The sequence below is a fragment of the Schistocerca piceifrons genome, chromosome 1, assembly GCF_021461385.2.
Source record: "Schistocerca piceifrons isolate TAMUIC-IGC-003096 chromosome 1, iqSchPice1.1, whole genome shotgun sequence".
Lineage (NCBI taxonomy): Eukaryota > Metazoa > Arthropoda > Insecta > Orthoptera > Acrididae > Schistocerca > Schistocerca piceifrons.
This window is the reverse complement of record NC_060138.1, coordinates 1,051,999,659-1,052,017,497: the sequence shown is the minus strand read 5'-3', so window position 1 is coordinate 1,052,017,497 and position 17,839 is coordinate 1,051,999,659. Positions and strand designations below refer to the sequence as shown.

Sequence of the window (17,839 nt, the reverse complement as noted above, 5' to 3'; positions counted from 1 at the left end):
GTCTCCATGGGAGAATAGCAGCCTGCATTGCTGCGAAAGGTGGATATACACTGTACTAGTGCCGACATTGTGCATGCTCTGTTGCCTGTGTCTATGTGCCTGTGGTTCTGTCAGTGTGATCATGTGATGTATCTGACCCCAGGAATGTATCAATAAAGTTTCCCCTTCCTGGGACAATGAATTCACGGTGTTCTTATTTCAATTTCCAGGAGTGTACATATATTTAACTGCATTTCTGTCAATGTAATGCGTCGTACCTTGAAAAGAAACTGTGTTATGCATTTCCCCTACACTACTATGAAGATTGGATGGGCAGATCGTGGTCGTGCGGTAGCGTTCTCGCTTCCCGCGCCCGGGTTCCCGGGTTCGATTCCCGGCGGGGTCAGGGATATTCTCTGCCCCGTGATGACTGGGTGTTGTGTGATGTCGTTAGGTTAGTTAGGTTTAAGTAGTTCTAAGTTCTAGGGGACTGATGACCATAGATGTTAAGTCCCATAGTGCTCAGAGCCATTTGAACCATTTTTTTTGGTAAAAATCGTAGAGGGAGACCAAGAGATGAATACACTAAGCAGATTCAGAAGGATGTAGGTTGCAGTAAGTACTGGGAGATGAAGAAGCTTGCACAGGATAAAGTAGCATGGAGAGCTGCATCAAACTAGTCTAGGACTGAAGACCACAACAACAACCCTGAATTACCATATTTTGTACAAAGACACGAGCTTGGGCTTGCGTTCCCGCCCTTGAGCTGTATGTCTCGTCAATAAACTTACTCGATAGGCTATGTAAATGTATACTTAACTGGCAACTATGGCACCCAACGAGAAGCTGCTATTCTCGCAGTTGAGGTGACTCGTCAATTGACTTTCTCAGATCAGAATGTGTAGTTGAATACTTACCCAGACAACATTGCCACCAACCAAGGAATTAGTGTTCTCGTCAGCGAACGGGAGGTCGACCTTCCAGAGCATGATTTGTGCTTGAACGCTTAAGCTAGACACCTTGGAAACCAGCGAGGAGCTGGTACTCTCCTCGTTGTGCTGCATGTCCCACCAATCAAAGTTCCAGAGCATGAGACGTTCTTCGACACATACCACTGCCACATTGGCGCCCAAAGGGGGTAAGATATTCTCATCGTTGAGAAGCTGTTCCGCACATATGTTTTCCATATCAGTACCTGTGGTTAGGCAATTTACCTTGGCACATTGGCACCTGGAGCTGGAGTTCTCAACATTGAGAAAGTTGTCCTGTCAAATGTTCCAAAACAGGGTGTTTGCTGGTGAACTTACTCTTGCCATCTGAGCACCCATTAAGGAACTGGTATTGTTATCGCTGAGTTGGCTGTCCCACCGCTAACCTAAGAGAGCAGCATATGTGTCTGGACATTTACCCTGCCTACCATGGCACCCAGCAAGTAGTTGGTATTCTCATCGTTGAGTTACGTGTCTTGCCAATCTACCTTCCCAGACCAGTACATGTTCTTTAGCAATTACCCTGTAAACACTGGCATCCACTGATGGGGCAGGTTTCTCATCATTCAGCTGGATGTCCTGCCATTGACGTCACAGGGCAGGATATGTTTTAGTGTACTTACTCTGGCCATCTAGGGGCCCACTGAGGAGCTGGTGTTCTTATCGTTGAGCTAGACGTCTCGCCAGTAGATCTTTTAGAGCAAGATACGTGATAGGAAACTTACCCTGGTCAGCTTGATCAGCCAGCAGTTAGCTGTTGTTCTCATTGTTGGGGTGGATGTCCTGCCAACCGACGTGTCAGAGCAAAATATATTTTGGTATACTTACCCTAACAATCTTGGTTCCCATTGAAGAGCTAGAGGTGTTATCGCTAAGTTTGCTGCCCTGCTGTTGACCTTCCAGGGCAGGATATATGATTGGACACTTACCCTGCCTACCATGGCACCCACAAAATGGTTCAAATGGCTCTGAGCACTATGGGACTCAACTGCTGTGGTCATTAGTCCCCTAGAACTTAGAACTACTTAAACCTAACTAACCTAAGGACATCACAAACATCCATGCCCGAGGCAGGATTCGAACCTGCGACCGTAGCAGTCGCACGGTTCCGGACTGCGCGCCTAGAACCGCGAGACCACCGCGGCCTGGCACCCACAAGTAGCTGGTATTGTCATCGCTGTGTTACATGTCTCACCAATCTACCTTCCCAGAGCAGTATATTTTCTTAGGCACTTACCCTGGACACCCTGACACCCACTGACGGAGCTGATGTTCTCATCACTGAGCTGCATGTCCTGCCAGTCGAGTCTCTTAGAATAGGATACGCTTTAGTGCACTTACTCTGGCCACTTTGGCGCCCAGCGAGGAGCTAGTGTTCTCGTCGTTGAGCTGGATGTCCCTCCAGTCGACCTTCCAGAGCAGCGAGTCGAGCTCCTGCTCATAGCGCCAGTTGCGGTACAGCACCAGCGACACCACCAGCAGCACCAGCGCCAGCCCTCCTGCGATGCCTCCAGCGATCTCCCCCGTGTGAGCTGTACAGATATGCGCGGCAATTAACATGGCGTCCTACTCCCCATCTTATCTATGATACATCACCCTCCGTAGCCAAGGACGCAAACTCACGCCTTTAAGATCGCACTTGGAGGCACTTGGAAGTGGACGGTTCGAATACTCGTAATGGAAGGAGTTTCAGTCACTTGTATTTGGTTGGCATTGGGAGGCGGGTGTTGGTGTAAACTTCCTGACCACCAGACGTTGCGGCAGTGGGATGGATTATATTCTAAAATTCCCTCCAGTGCATCTTGAAGTGTGAACGTGTGACACTACTAGTGATGGTCCCTCTGTCATATGGGGACGTTAGGTCGGGGATTCCTTTGGTATTCGAGAGTTAAGCTATGTGCCAGCACCGCGTGTCACACTCTCACTTCTCTCACCATTACTCAACACAAACGTGACATAACACTATACACACACCACTTAAGTAACCTGCAGTTAAAGGTACACTTATCACACGAACCTCATAAGCTGCGCAGAAAGGTGCTATCATACACAGAGGAAGAAAACCCTTGCAGATTAGATTTTGTATGTCCATTCGTTTGACTGGGGGTCTTGGGCCACGGCCGATCACTATTGTAAGAAAATGAAACTCCTACAGCCGTCCTTACGATCTTATTCATTGTGTAGCTCCAGTTTAGGCTCTTCAATGCGCCGTTTTCAGGCCATAGTTGATACCGAAGGAGTTGTAACAATCTATATGCATCAGTGGCTAACATAACTGGTTTATCAGATATCTATAACTATGGTGTCAGCACTGAGGGTTTCGAGGTTAGGCCTATTACTGTTTCCTTAGTTTCTGCGTCGTTTTCATAATAATAATAATAATAGTAATAATAATAATATCTCCTTCAGATTAGGTGACTGAACCACACTTTGAGATCTCCCATCCAACAATGGCGTACGACTCTTTCATCGTGTCTCACATGTAAAAGAAGACTAGTGTAAGGAAAGTGGATAGTTCTGGCCGGAAAAAGTCCGTTTGTATCAAACATCGCCCTTAATTTGAGGAAGAAATGTCTGAGAATGTAGTTCTGGAACACAGCATTATAAGTGAGTCAGAAACTGTGAGAAAATCGGAAAAGAAGATAATGGGCAAATTCTGTGCAAAAAAAGGCGAGGAGTGGAAAAATTTGGAAAACATTGATGATGAAGTCTTTTCGGGTTATCATCCGAGTCAAGGTGTTCCGTGGCAACGTTTCTACAAGTTTCGTACTTGCCATGTTCAGGTCTGTCATCTACAGGCCTTTTCATTTTCGCCTGAAGATGTCAAGCAGGAAACTTGTTGAAACACTGCGCAGAACGAAGCCTTCACTCGACTGATAAACCGAGAAGACTTCTTCAAGAAAGTCTAAATTCGTATGTGGGAAACATGGCCAGTAAGAAGGGACAGAACGAAAGGGCATGTGTTAATGTATGAAGGAATAACATGTACGGTGTTTCAGAGAGCAGTCGAGAGTAAATACTGTAGAGGAGGACAGAGACAGGACATATACAGAAAAGCAGGAGGACATTGTGTGGAGTCCAATATGAAGAGATTGGCACAGGAGAGAAATTTGCGGTGGGCAGTTTCAAACCACACAGGAGAAGGACGTAAAAAAAAAAAAAAAAAAAATGCTTCAAGGGGTTCAGCAAAACTCGTCTCCATGATGGTGTGTTTCTAGGTTAGGCCTAGTACTGCTTCCTTAGTTTCTGCACCATTTTCATAGTAATTATATTAGTAATCATAGTAATTATATTAGTAATAATATATGATATTATTATTTAAAAATTAAATTAACCCAATAATGCCCCTTGTTACATACGTGTAACATGGGGAATTTATCACATTATTTCCACAATAGATTAATATTTACTACGAATATCTGATTTACAGTTGTGTAACAACGTTAGGAACGTATCTGATTTCACTACAATGGGAATTTTGTCTACCAGCTGCTTCTTTGTGTTTTAACAATACTAACAATAGTACCGCGACACTGCTAAGGATCTGTTACATGGCGGGCAGGCCTCTGATTTTAACAATAGCCTGCTTCTTCTCTCCTTGCGGCAAATGCACCAAGTTTTCAGTTGTGTATCAGAATCGCTTCCATTCGGATCAAAATGGATATCTGGCTGAATAGTGGAAGATTGAAAGGGAAGAAGGGTTTTAAAAAATCGCAAGTTACTGTTGTGTCAATAAGTCATTCAGCTTCTGGTGATTTATGTCAATCCGACAACAGTGAACCGTGTGAAAAGAAAGGAAAGTAGGATGATAATTACATTAGGTTTGGATTTTCATATATATGTGACAGCAAGTGTCCAAGACCATAGTGCGTGGTTCGTGTCGACATTCTCGCTAACAGTAGTCTGAAACCTTCTGTACTTAAACGCCATTTAGAAATTTATCACCCGATCCACGAACATAAATCTGCAGACTTTTTACACGAACACCTAACGAACAGTAACAATGAAATGCTCTTGAAGCGTCTTATCTCGTTAGCTACATGACCAAATTGCAAAATTTTGTTCAGTGGCTGAAGATTCAGTGTACCTACGTATAAATGATGTAGTACAGTACATGCTTGGAGAATCTTTCACAAAAAAGTCAGTATGATACCATTGTCCGACAATACGATCAACCGCCGGATTAAAGATGTGTCAAATTATGTCCAGAACGAAATTTTGGAAAGCGCCAGTTCTTATTTTGCTACTCGACTTGACCAATCGACTGATGTTGCTAATTTAGCCATTTTGTTATTTTTCGTCCTTTATATCAATGGCTAGTGTGTAGAACAGGAGCTACTAACTACGGGAGTTAACCGATCAATACTTTCGCGAAAATTCGATAGACTGGACTCGCTGTGTGGGAATTTGTTCAGATGGTGCAATATCTATGACATGATGTTATGCTGGGTTTATTGCCAAAGAGAAATCGGTAGCGCGAAAGCTTCTTGGACACATTACCTTCTTTCTAAATGCATGCCCTATGGGGTGAAATATGTACTGGAAATTCTCTTCTTTCTAAACGCATGGCCGATGTGGTGAAATCTGTGCTGGACAATATAGTGAAAATAATTTTATGAAGGGTCGCCCTACAAATTCCCGCATCTTTGCAGTGCTTTGTGAGTAAATGGGAAGCATTTGTAAGTATTTATTGTCTCACATTGAATTTAGGTGGCTATCTCGAGATAGAACTATTTCCAGACTTGTGAGCTTAAAGACGAAGTCTACATATTTCTCTCCAGTCACGGCTTCATAAAGCAAAGCTTTTGGGTATGTGGCAGAACTATTCTCAAAAATTATCAGTTTAAACTTATCTCTCCAAGGGTAAAATATAAACATTAATATTGTACAAGACCATACCAAATCATTCATTAAAAAATTCAATTTTTGGGAAACGTGCTTCAGAATGAATCAAACCGAGGGCTTTGATACCCTTCACGGCGTCCTGGTGTAAAATTGCGTTTATTTGCACTACAATGTCAAGAACATGATTAAAACAACATATGAAGGTACTTGGAAAAATCTTCGGAGAATATTTCCTTCCTACGTTCAATAAAAACAATTGTATTCGCAATCCCTTGGAAGAGTCCACAATTTTAGAATCCACATTAAGCATAAATGAAAAAGGGAAGCTGCTTGAAATTTCTACTGATTTTCAGTTACAGAAAAGTTATAAATCTGTGTCTTTATTGGTTTTTGGTTAAGTCTAAAGGGGTTCTCAATGTCAGCGAATACAGTCAGAACGCCCTGATTACCCTTTTCATTCACATATGTGTGCGAAAAGTTTCTTTCTTCAGACGGTTATTTAAAAAATAAATACAGAAACAGACTTAGTGCTGAAAGTCATCTGAGACTTTATTAAACTTATGTGGTTCCTGATTTCAAAGCTCTGTGCCTTGGAAATCAGGCGCAACCTTCCCACCGATTTGCAAGGAGGAGGTGAGCAATTACCATGAAAACTTGTGTTTATTATTGAAGTTAGGCCTACACGTTGTGTAACTCTTACGGCGTAATTAGAGGAACTTCAGGTCTTAACCATTAACCGTTAAGGGCTAAATTAAGGTTAATAAACCTTTTGCTTGGAGTTAAATTTTGTATAAGAATACTTTATGTATTTTGAAAAGTCAGTGGTTCATCTGATTCAGAGCACTGTAGAAGGGTTCTTGAGTCGAGAAATGTCGGGAATCGCTGTTAAATGCCATAGTATTAATATACTGACTGTCTACCGTGCCGCAGGCTGAGATTCGCGTATGTAGACGGTTCCGGGCGAAGTTGATAAAAATACGTTGTATCTTAAGTTCCTGAGATCTATTCTTGAAGAACCTGCACTGAGAACTCAATGAAAACAGTCATTTGTGCATTCTGTGTCTTATGACTACTGCGTGTTTCCACAGCTTTTAGAACGTATTCGATCAGACTGGGCAAGATGCGTAGCACAATATCCTATATAAGAAGTAGCAAAATAAGGAAAAAACTCAGGAACAACAAAATGAGGAAGAGGAGAGTGGAACCAGAGGAAAAACGAATCTAAGGAAGAAAGACCAAATAAGACGACCAAAGCGAATTTATGACTGGGCGAGGAATTAACATCATTGTTGTCTGGGGAAGAAGCTTCTGACAGTATAGGTAGAAAGCTGGTGCTGTACGAAAATGACATGCTTGTGTCTTGAGAGCAAAAACTGCAAGCTATTCAATCAAAAAGTGGATATTAAAGGCACAGCGAGGACTAGATAATACAGCACGAAAGACGTCTAGGGAAGACATTACAAGTGCAGGTAAAGATAATAACAAGAAAGTTCCACGTACTTGGGTCGCTGAGATTGAGGAATTGGTTCAGAATCGCAAGTAACGCCGAACTCTTCACGAGCTTACAAGGAGAGGAGCATTTCAACACGGATTTTGAAAAGAATTGAAAGATTGGTGGTATCAGCGAAAATTCAATGATATGGAGAAATTCCTGCAACTCACCGTCATTTGGGAATCAATCATTATTGACAGCGTTTCAGTAACTGATATACTAAAGAGAGCGTGTTCAAAGAGGATCCAAGGCTTCACGAGACTCAAGACTGTTTTTGACGAATTACTGAGACTGATCATTATTTTTAGCTGCTGATGTACCCCATTACTTGTAGCTTGAGCAAACAGACCTACATTGTAACACCCATCTCAAAGTCGTTTCGCTCATGGAGTTTGCAAGACTGTTGTACAAAAGTACCTCAAGAATGCTATCCCTGACTGCACAGAAAAGCTGCTAAAGTTCGACGGATGTAAGTAAGCTTTAATCTTTCTGGAACGAAATTTACCAGGCCGCAGCAATGTTAGGTTTTATGAATTTTAAACTACCTGAACTAACTCTTTAATTATTTATATTTAACACTGACCTACGGAATTTTCCCTGACAAGGACGACTTAAACTTAGCCTATTCATTTAGTACCCACAATACACAAGCCCAACGTAATCTGACTGCTCAAAAATGAGAAAATGACCTCAAATAATTAACGCAAAAGAATGGCCCTGAATTGGAAAAAATCTTAACAGTAACGTACACTTCTTCGTAAGTTGCTTAACTCAGAGAAAATCTTTATAACACGAACTACAGCAACTAAAGCAACTACTGTCAGCTAAATAAAAAGATTCTAACTACTATAGGCTCTAACTACTAGGAGGCATATGGTTAGCAAAAGAAAGATTTTTGTTGAAGAGCAAACTATGTAATTAGATGATTTTACCTTATTCATGTGACGTACAGTTCCAAAAATTATATAATCGTCAATAACTCCAGTAACCAAACATCACCAACTACATCCATCATCATTTTACAAAGCATGTCCTACCAACACTGAGTCTTCACGAAGGACACATGTCCAAGCCGTCCACTCGCTAACTGTTAACCAAAAAATGGCTCTGAGCACTATGGGACTCAACTGCTGAGGACATTAGTCCCCTAGAACTCAGAACTAGTTAAACCTAACTAACCTAAGGACATCACAAACATCCATGCCCGAGGCAGGATTCGAACCTGCGACCGTAGCGGTCTTGCGGTTCCAGACTGCAGCGCCTTTAACCGCACGGTCACTTCGGCCGGCTAACTGTTAACCGCTGACTGCTAACAGCAAGTCCGTCCACCCACAAAGAATCTTACCGAGGGCGCAGAGCGCAGCCAGAGATATTAACACAGTCTGTAGTGCTGCCAACATACGAACAGGCTACTTACATGGCTAATTTCATGCGTTTGACTATTCTCTAACCTGGATTCCAAAATCTCGCATGTTATAAGGTTTGTACAATAAGCAGCTGGTACAATTCTTCTTATCGTAATATTGTTATCTAGTGAATTTATTCAATTAAAAGATGAATTCATTAAATTTAAATGAACCGACAGAAAGATTAAGAGCTCAAAGTAAATACTGATTGAGAATTTTCACCTCGTACAAGTAATCCCACTGGCAATTGTGTTATGGAAAAAATTACAGTCCTCACGAAAATAAATGAAGTACAAGGAACTGACCCCTGTCACGGGACGCACTCATTATCAGGAACAGTTGCTAATAATATGAGCAAGTTTAGTCCGTGTCCTACACGACGCATCCCACAATAGCAGGCATATAAGGAACCGTTACTCATATTATGTTAATTGAAAATGAAGAGTGGAAGAAGGGGAAGGAAAAGGGACTGATTATTGCTGTCAGCTGCATGTGGACATTACGCGGACTCGGCGGCGACGAGTGAAAATGGGTACCAGACTGGGATTGGCACCCGGCATCTGATGCTTAGTAATCAGGTGCGGTAACCACTGCGCCATCCGGGACAAAGTGTTATCATACCTGCACGGACTACCTGGGCTCGCCTCATGGTCGATCCACACTCCCATTGAGCACCACCTATCAGCAGCCCCTGTCCATTTCCTTCATATTTGCTCTTCCGAGATTTACACAGGAGGTCTAAATCTACATCTACATATTTACTCCGTTAGCCACCAAGCGGTGTGTGGCGGAGGGTACAATTCACGCCAAAGTCATATTTCCCCCCCTCTGTGCACCCGCGGATCCCGCGAGGGAAAAACGACTGTCTGAACGCCTCAGTACGAGGTCTTATTTCCCTTATCTTTGAATGGTGATCATTGCGCGATTTTAAAGTTGGTCGTAATAATATATGCTCTACATCCTCGGTGAAGATCGGATTTCGGGATTTAGTGAGCAGCCCCTACTGTTTAGCGTGCCGTCTATCTGCAAGAGTGTCCCACTTAAAACTTTCTATGAGATTTGTAACGCTCTCGTGATGGCTAAATGCACAAGTCACGAATCTTGCCTCTCTTCTTTGGACCTTCTCAGTCTCTTGAATCAGACCCAACTGGTAAGGGTCCCACACAGACGAACAATGCTCCAAGACTGGATGAAGTAATGTATTGTAAGCTATTTCCTTTGTTGATGGACTGCATCGCTTCAGGATTCTACCAATAAACCGCATTCTAGAGTTCGCCTTACTCGTTACTTGTGTAATCTGATCATTCCATTTGAGATTATTTCGAATAGTCACACCCAGATACTTGACGGACGTTACCGCTTCCAAAGACTGGGCACTTATTTTGTACTCGTACATTAATGGGGATTTTTGCCTTGTTATACGCAGTAGGTTACACTTACTAATATTGAGAGATAACTGCCAATCTTTACGCCACGCATTTATTTTCTGCAAATCCTCATTGATTTGTTCACAACTTTCGTGTGACACTACTTTCCTGTAGACTACAGCATCACCGGCAAACAATGTAAGGCCGCTGTCAATACCATCAACCAGATCGTTTATGTAAATCGTAAAAAGCAGAGGAGATATTAGGCTGCCCTGGGGCACACCTGAAGTTACTCTTGTTTCTGTTGAAGTCACCCCGTTCAGGACGACATACTGCTTCCTGTCTGTTACAAAACTTTCTATCCAACCGCATATGTCATCGGATAGACCATAAGGGCGCACTTTTTGTAGCAAGCGACAGTGCGGAACTGAGTCGACCGCCTTTCGAAAGTCGAGAAATATGGCATCAACCTGGGAGCCAATATGTAGAACCTGTTGTATATCATGCTCAAAGATGGCAACTGTGTCTCGAATGACCGCTGTTTTATAAAATCGTGCTGGTTTCTGCAGATGAGCTTCTCAGAGTCTAGAAAGGTAATTATGTCTGGACACAAAATATGTTCCATGATTCAACAACAAATCGATGTCAGTGAAATTGGCCGGTAATTATGTGCATCCGATTTTCTACCCTTTTTATAGATTTCTGTGACCCGGGCCTTGTTCCAGTCCCGTGGAACTTTCCGCTGTAACAATGATCTCTGATAGATGATGGATAAGAATGGTGCTATATTTGTAGCATAGTCAACATAAAATCTTACGGGGATACCTTCTGGGTCAGATGCCTTCCTGGCGTCTAAGGATCTTAACTGCTTTACAATCTGACGTATTTGTGGATCCGCACTGAAGATGATGATTCATAGCGCAGCTAGGCCTATAAAATTATACGAATAAGTGGTGTCTGTTCTTTCGGACACGTCTGAAAGAACAGACACCACACGTTCATATAAGTTCCTGATTGTATCGTTCGTAGACGATCACTGCTGACAAAATCCCGCGGCACTAAAACAGGAAGCGAACACGCATTCGGCAGCGTCAAACGAAGCTGGTTGTGGCAGTGAGAGAATACGGTGGTTTTGTATAGCTGACGACGATGAGCTTGAGGTGGCTGAGTGAAAACGACTGGCTTCTGCCTCCCAGCTAGACAAGACATTAACACTGGGTTTCTGCAGCTTGGACTATGGTAGACGGTTAAACATTTAGTTGTTGCTCCAGTTATTGACTCGTCGTCGTTACGTTTCTCTTTGCTATCTTGTTGTTCCATCTGTTGCGAGCTGACGCTTTTACTATGCAATAAGTCTGGTCAAAGAGTACTGATGTTTTGGTGGTCTTTACGTCCCAGCACCCGGTTGTGCTTCTTCTGTGAGTCTTTGGTTCAGCAATAATGCCTCGCGGTATTGTACGGAAGCTCCAGTAGGTAGGGAAAGCCTGCCAACTGATGAATCCACAGTGTTGCGCCGTCTAGTGCTGTTCTGCAACGTTGTACGATGATCTTGTAGACGGTGAGATTGTCGTCTGGTGGTAACGTCGAACCTGGATTTAGAACCGGGTACAATTGGCGCAAGCGCGGCAGCGAACTTCCTCCACGCGATCACGCCACATGAGACGAGTATTAAACGTGGTGCACAATTATCTGTTGGTCTTTGTCTATGGTACTGGTCTACCACGGACCTCAGTGGGTGGTAGGGTGATAGGAACGGGACGCCGAGTGAAGTCAGTGACCTGGGTCTTCTCTCGGTTGTATATCACACGAACGAGGTGGAGCCAATAAATGTACCACGTCTGGGGTCTGTGCAGTATCGCACATCCATACCACGCCAGAGGCATCCCACAGTCGGTAATGGAATTGCAAGTTGCCGTTAGCCGCCGAAAGCGGTCCCGCGGGGTCTGGTAAGCCCAATGGTGCGCGTCCACTCAGCCACGCCTCCAGCGGCGATGGACAATGAGCGCCGTCTGCTGCTGCAGCGATATAGGATGGCCATCGGCAGGCATACACACTAATTGTGCTCGGAGCCACTTGGCTACATGTTGCTATGGAGACGCCATCTGGTTGTGGCTTCACCGTTCGTGTTTAGTTCAGAGCCCCTTCCTAGTTGACATTCTCATAGATGGACTCTGTTTCTTGCTGCCTTATTTGTAACTGGTCTTCGTACGCTTCGAGAAATACAAGTTAAATAAATCTTCTGTTTGCTGTGTTAACTCGTTCGCTAATCATTTCTGCTCCTGCCCAGCTTTCCCACGATGACAGCTGCCACACAATTCAGTAGCACACGTCTGCTTACCACTGTTTGCTGTGTTAATTCATTCGCTAACAATTTCTGCTCCTGTCCAGCTGCCGGCCGTGGTGGCCAAGCGGTTAAAGGCGCTACAGTCTGGAACCGCGCGGCCGCTACGGTTGCAGGTTCGAATCCTGCCTCGGGCATGGATGTGTGTGATGTCCTTAGGTTAGTTAGGTTTAAGTATTTCTAAGTTCTAGGGGACTGATGACCTTAGAAGTTAAGTCTCATAGTACTCAGAGCCATTTGAACCATTCCTGTCCAGCTTTCCTATGATGACAGCTGCAGCACCATTCAGTAGCACACCTCTGCTTACCGTCGTATGTGAAGTCGTATGCAACAGTCTGCATTTATCGCGAATCTCTTGCCCAGCATGAAGTTGTAAGATAATGTGAAAAAGCGCAGGTGGCTCCTGAATAAAAGAAGGATAATAGAACGGACCCGTAAAATCACAGACCAGTATCCTAACATCAGTTTACTGTAGAATCGTTGAACATATTTTCATTTCGAATAAATAAACTTTCTTGAGACTAAGAACTTATGTTCAGGAATAAAGCATGGTTTCAGAAAGAATCGCTCGTACGAAACTCTGCTTGCTCTTTTCTTACACGATGTATTGAGAACTACGGATGAAGGTCCATGTTTCTAGATTTCCGGAAAGCATTTGACACAATGCTTCACTGCAGTCTGTTAACTAAGGTACGAGCATCTGTAATAAGTTCATAAATAAGTCAGTCGCGAAGAGTTCTTAAGTGACAGAACCTAGTATGTTGTCCTCGACGGCGAGTGTAGTGTCCACCAGAGACCGTAAGGAGTGCCCCAGGCAAGTGAGATAGGACCGCTTTTGTTCTCTACATACATAAATGATTTGGCGGACGGGGTGGGCAGCAATCTGCGGTTGTTTCCTGATTATGAGATGGTGTACGGCAAGGTTCAAAATGGTTCAAATGGCTCTGAGCACTATGGGACTTAACTGCTGAGGTCATCAGTCCCCTAGGATTTAGAACTACTTAAACCTAACTAACCTAAGGACCTCACACACATCCATGCCCGAGGCAGGATTCGAACCTGCGACCGTAGCGGTCGCGCGGTTCCAGACAGTAGCGCCTAGAACCGCTCGGCCACTCCGGCCGGCTCTAGGGCAAGATGTCGAAGTTGGGTGACTGTAGGAAGATACAAGATGAGTTACACAAAATTTCTAGATGGTGTGATTAATTGCAGGTAGCTCTAAATGTGGGAAAATTAAGTTAATGCAAATTTAGGAAAAACATACCTGTAATGTTCGGACACACCGTTAGTAGTGTAAAATTGAAAGAAATGAGCCCTAGGTCACAATTTTGTACGCTTATTTAGCAGGTTTCAACACTTCTAAGAGTGCCTTCATCAGAATTTAGACATTTAAAGTGGTCTATAACATAATTACAAATTTATGGGAAGAAAAAAATTTTTATATAAAAAATGTGTAAGTACTGACTAACAATACAAGACAGAGACAGTACTTGCATGTCACATATAAGGTAAATAACAGGCCAGAAAGGCTTTAGTCACAAAATATTTAAAAGGAATGTGTGAAGGCGAGCCTCTAAAGGCTGCTCATTCCTGTACAACCACAGGTTGCAACGGAACCCTTAGAGGCTCGCCTTCACACATTCCTTTTAAATATTTTGTGACTAAAGTCCTTCTGGCCTGTTATTTATTTTATACATGACATGTAAGTACTGTCTCTGTCTTGTATTGTTGGTCAGTACTTACACATTTTTTACATAATTTTTTTTCTCATAAATTTGTAATTATGTTATAGACCACTTTAAATGTCTAAATTGTGATGAAGGCACTCTTAGAAGTGTTGAAACCTGGTAAATAAGACTAAAAAATTGTTATCGAGGGCTCATTTGTTTCCATTTTAATTTATAAGCGGTCACTGAACAAAGCACCCATGTTCAAAACTTTGAGTTATTAGTGTATTGCTTGACAGAGTCACGTCTCTCAAATATCTGAACGTAACGTCGCAAAGCGTTATGAAATGCAACGAGCATATGAGGACTGAGATAGGGAAGACGAATGTTCGCCTTCGGCTTTTTGGAAGAACTCTGGGAAAGTGTGACTCACCTGTATAGGGGACAGCGTATAAGAGCTAGTCTTGAATACTGCTGTAGTGTTTGGGATACATACCAAGTCGGATAGAAGGACGACATCGAAGCAATTCAGAGGGGCTGCTACATTTGTTACCGGTAGACTCGAACGACACGTTAAATGTTACGGAGATGCTTCGGGAACACAAATGGGAATCCCTAGAGCAAAGGCGGCGTTCTTTTCCAGAAACATTACTGAGAAAATGTGGGGAAGTTGACTGCCGAATAATTTTACTGCCGCCAACAGACGTTGCGTTTAAGGATCACCAAGATAAGATACGAGAAATCAGGGCTCATACGGAGGTATACAGACGTTTTTTCCTCGCTCTGTTTGCGAGTGGAACCGTAAAAGAAATGGCTAGTAGTGGTACAGGGTACCCTCCGTCACGCACCGTAGGGTGGCTTGCGGACTATCTGCGTAGATGGAGAACATGTTACAAGTGCTTCAATTCTTATCTCATCAGTCGACTAAATTTTCACCATTCATCTGTAACACAATTTCTCAAACACTTTGACTCACTTCTTGTACATGTTTTGCCATAGTCAATGATTCACTTCCATACAATGCTGTGTTCAAGAGGTACATTCTCAGAAATCTGCTTCTGAAATTAAGACCTATATTTGATGTCAGTATACTTCTTTCTGCAGGCAATGTCGTCTTTAGCTCTGCTAGTCTGTTTGGTATGTCATCCTTGCTTCATGTATTAAATCGTACCAAATTTTGATGCTGAGCTTCTACATCTACATCTACATACATTCTCCGCAATCCACCATACGGTGCGTGGCGGAGGGTACCTCGTACCACAACTAGCATCTTCTCTCCCTGTTCCACTCCCAAACAGAACGAGGGAAAAATAACTGCCTGTATGCCTCTGTACGAGCCCTAATCTCTCTTATCTTATCTTTGTGGTCTTTCCGCGAAATGTAAGTTGGCGGCAGTAAAATTGTACTGCAGTCAGCCTCAAATGCTGGTTCTCTAAATATCCTCAGTAGCGATTCACGAAAAGAACGCCTCCTTTCCTCTAGAGACTCCCACCCGAGTTCCTGAAGCATTTCCGTAACACTCGCGTGATGATCAAACCTACCAGTAACAAATCTAGCAGCCCGCCTCTGAATTGCTTCTATGTCCTCCCTCAATCCGACCTGATAGGGGTCCCAAATGCTCGAGCAGTACTCAAGAATAGGTCTCCTTTACAGATGAACCACATCTTCCCAAAATTATACCAATGAACCGAAGACGACTATCCGCCATCCCCACAACTGCCATTACATGCTTGTCCCACTTCATATCGCTCTGCAATGTTACGCTCAAATATTTAATCGACGTGACTGTTTCAGGCGCTACACTACTAATGGAGTATTCAAACATTACATTTTGCTATCCACCATATCGAAAAGATCATTTATGTAGATAGAAAACAACAGCTTATCAATAATCTCATTTGTGCTACTCGCCATTACATTCAATTGACAGCATAGTCACCAGCAAATTTTCTCACAGATATCCCTTATCTGCACGACTAAACCTTTCATGTAGAATACGACTTGCATACTTTTATTATACGTGACCCCTGTTTAAAGGTTGTGCTTCCTTTTCTTTTTTCGCCAGTATGTTTCAATAAGCAACTGCTTCTCTTTCTTTCACATTGTGAATGCTCTCCTCCCGTGACTTACGGCTTGCAATCGATACAGAGGAAGACAAACTTCCTACCAAAATTCCGCCAGTGAAAACAGCCGTGAGGATAAATGTAGATATTTTGTGCGCCCACCTCGCGCAATAAATCACGTGATGAAAATGCTAAGCGCAGAGGCAAAACTTTTGTGTCAGAGCGGAGGGGTCCCGCTCGCCCCTTGCATCACTTTCGGCCCGCGCCGTTCGATCTGGCGAGGTGGCGTCGCGTCGTGAGCGATGTAAACAGATGGAGACACGGCTGGCTGGCGCGCGCCCAGCCAGTTTTTCACAGCGAAACGGCAATAGCGGCCGAGCGCCGGCCGCGGCAACGCATCCCGGGCCGGCCTCTACAGGCCAAGCAAGATCACTCCAGGGAACTTCGGGCCCCAACCTTCCTACAGGATACGTAGCGTTGTGTGCATTCACACTTGAGCGCCATGTCTGCTCTAACCTCACACGCAGGAACAGTTCGGGAACGTTTTCCCACGCAAGCGACATATCACATGGCTTCCACTTCTCGCCTCCCCTCTCCCTCCCCATCTACCTGACACATTACTTGCTCTTCGCTGGGAATTTGCTGTAACCTTCATAAATGCATGCTTGCCTGTCCGAAGGAACATTACATCGACTTTCTTAACAAGAAGGACACTGCAACATTTCACTTATTCTTCTTCGTTGATCCATTATGGATCATGGGACGACGGCTGGCATGAACTTCTTGAGGGCCAGGCGACACAGACTCAGTCTGTGTCGCCTGGCTACCAAGAGCTGTTGCAGGACGATTGATTCACGGATCCAGTTATATGGCTCCTTACGTGCATAGCAATTTGACGAGTGGGGCCTGAAGACGGCATCAATGTAATGCCGAAACTGGTAGCACATAGAAGTTCATAAAATAAAATAAATTTCTACAATACATACGGCTGTTGGTAAGTTATTGCATCAAGAATTTCACTTATTCGTCGATATCGGGCACCGACTTTCGGTTACATGATACATTGGCGGAAAAAAATCACAACATCAAGAAGATGTCTGTGATAGAAACGAAAGTTCGTGCGCGTATTTCTACAGCTGAAAGATGATGTCTACAAGTATACAAATTTAGCGCCAGGCCCATAAAAGTGGCGCTAGTAGTGTCACTTTGGGGGTACGAATCTGGTTTGCTTTAAATACGCTCTATAATTGTTGTGAGCGTTAGTTACCTTCCAGATTGGACTTGACCAGTTGATGTTGGTTAAGAATGCCTCTAAAGCGATAAAGATGTCGTTATCAACACCTAATTGAGTTTGAACGAGAAGCTTGATATTCCTCCTCCGATATTGCAGAAATACACTACAGGCCATTAAAATTGCTACAACACGAAGTTGACATGCTACAAACGCGAAATTTAACCGACACGAAGGAGATGCTGTGATATGCAAATGATTAGCTTTTCAGAGCATTCAAACAATGTTGGCGCCGGTGGCGACACCTACAACGTGCTGACATGAGGAAAGTTTTCAACCGATTTCTCATGCACAAACAGCAGTTGACCGGTGTTGCTTGGTGAAACGTTGTTGTGATGCCTCGTGTAAGGAGGAGAAATTCGTACCATCACGTTTCCGACTTTGATAAAGGTCGGATTG

The 17,839-nt window shown here is 43.5% G+C and overlaps 1 protein-coding gene across 1 annotated transcript in view; it reads right to left on the bottom strand.

Annotated features, from left to right (window-relative positions):
* The window catches only part of LOC124796481 (guanylate cyclase 32E), an 823,982-nt gene that overhangs the window by 194,733 nt on the left and 611,410 nt on the right, over nt 1–17,839 (bottom strand). Inside the window, exon 11 of the mRNA XM_047260702.1 lies at nt 2,310–2,500. Within this exon, the coding sequence (XP_047116658.1) occupies nt 2,310–2,500 (191 nt within the window). The remainder of the gene's footprint in view (nt 1–2,309; nt 2,501–17,839) is intronic.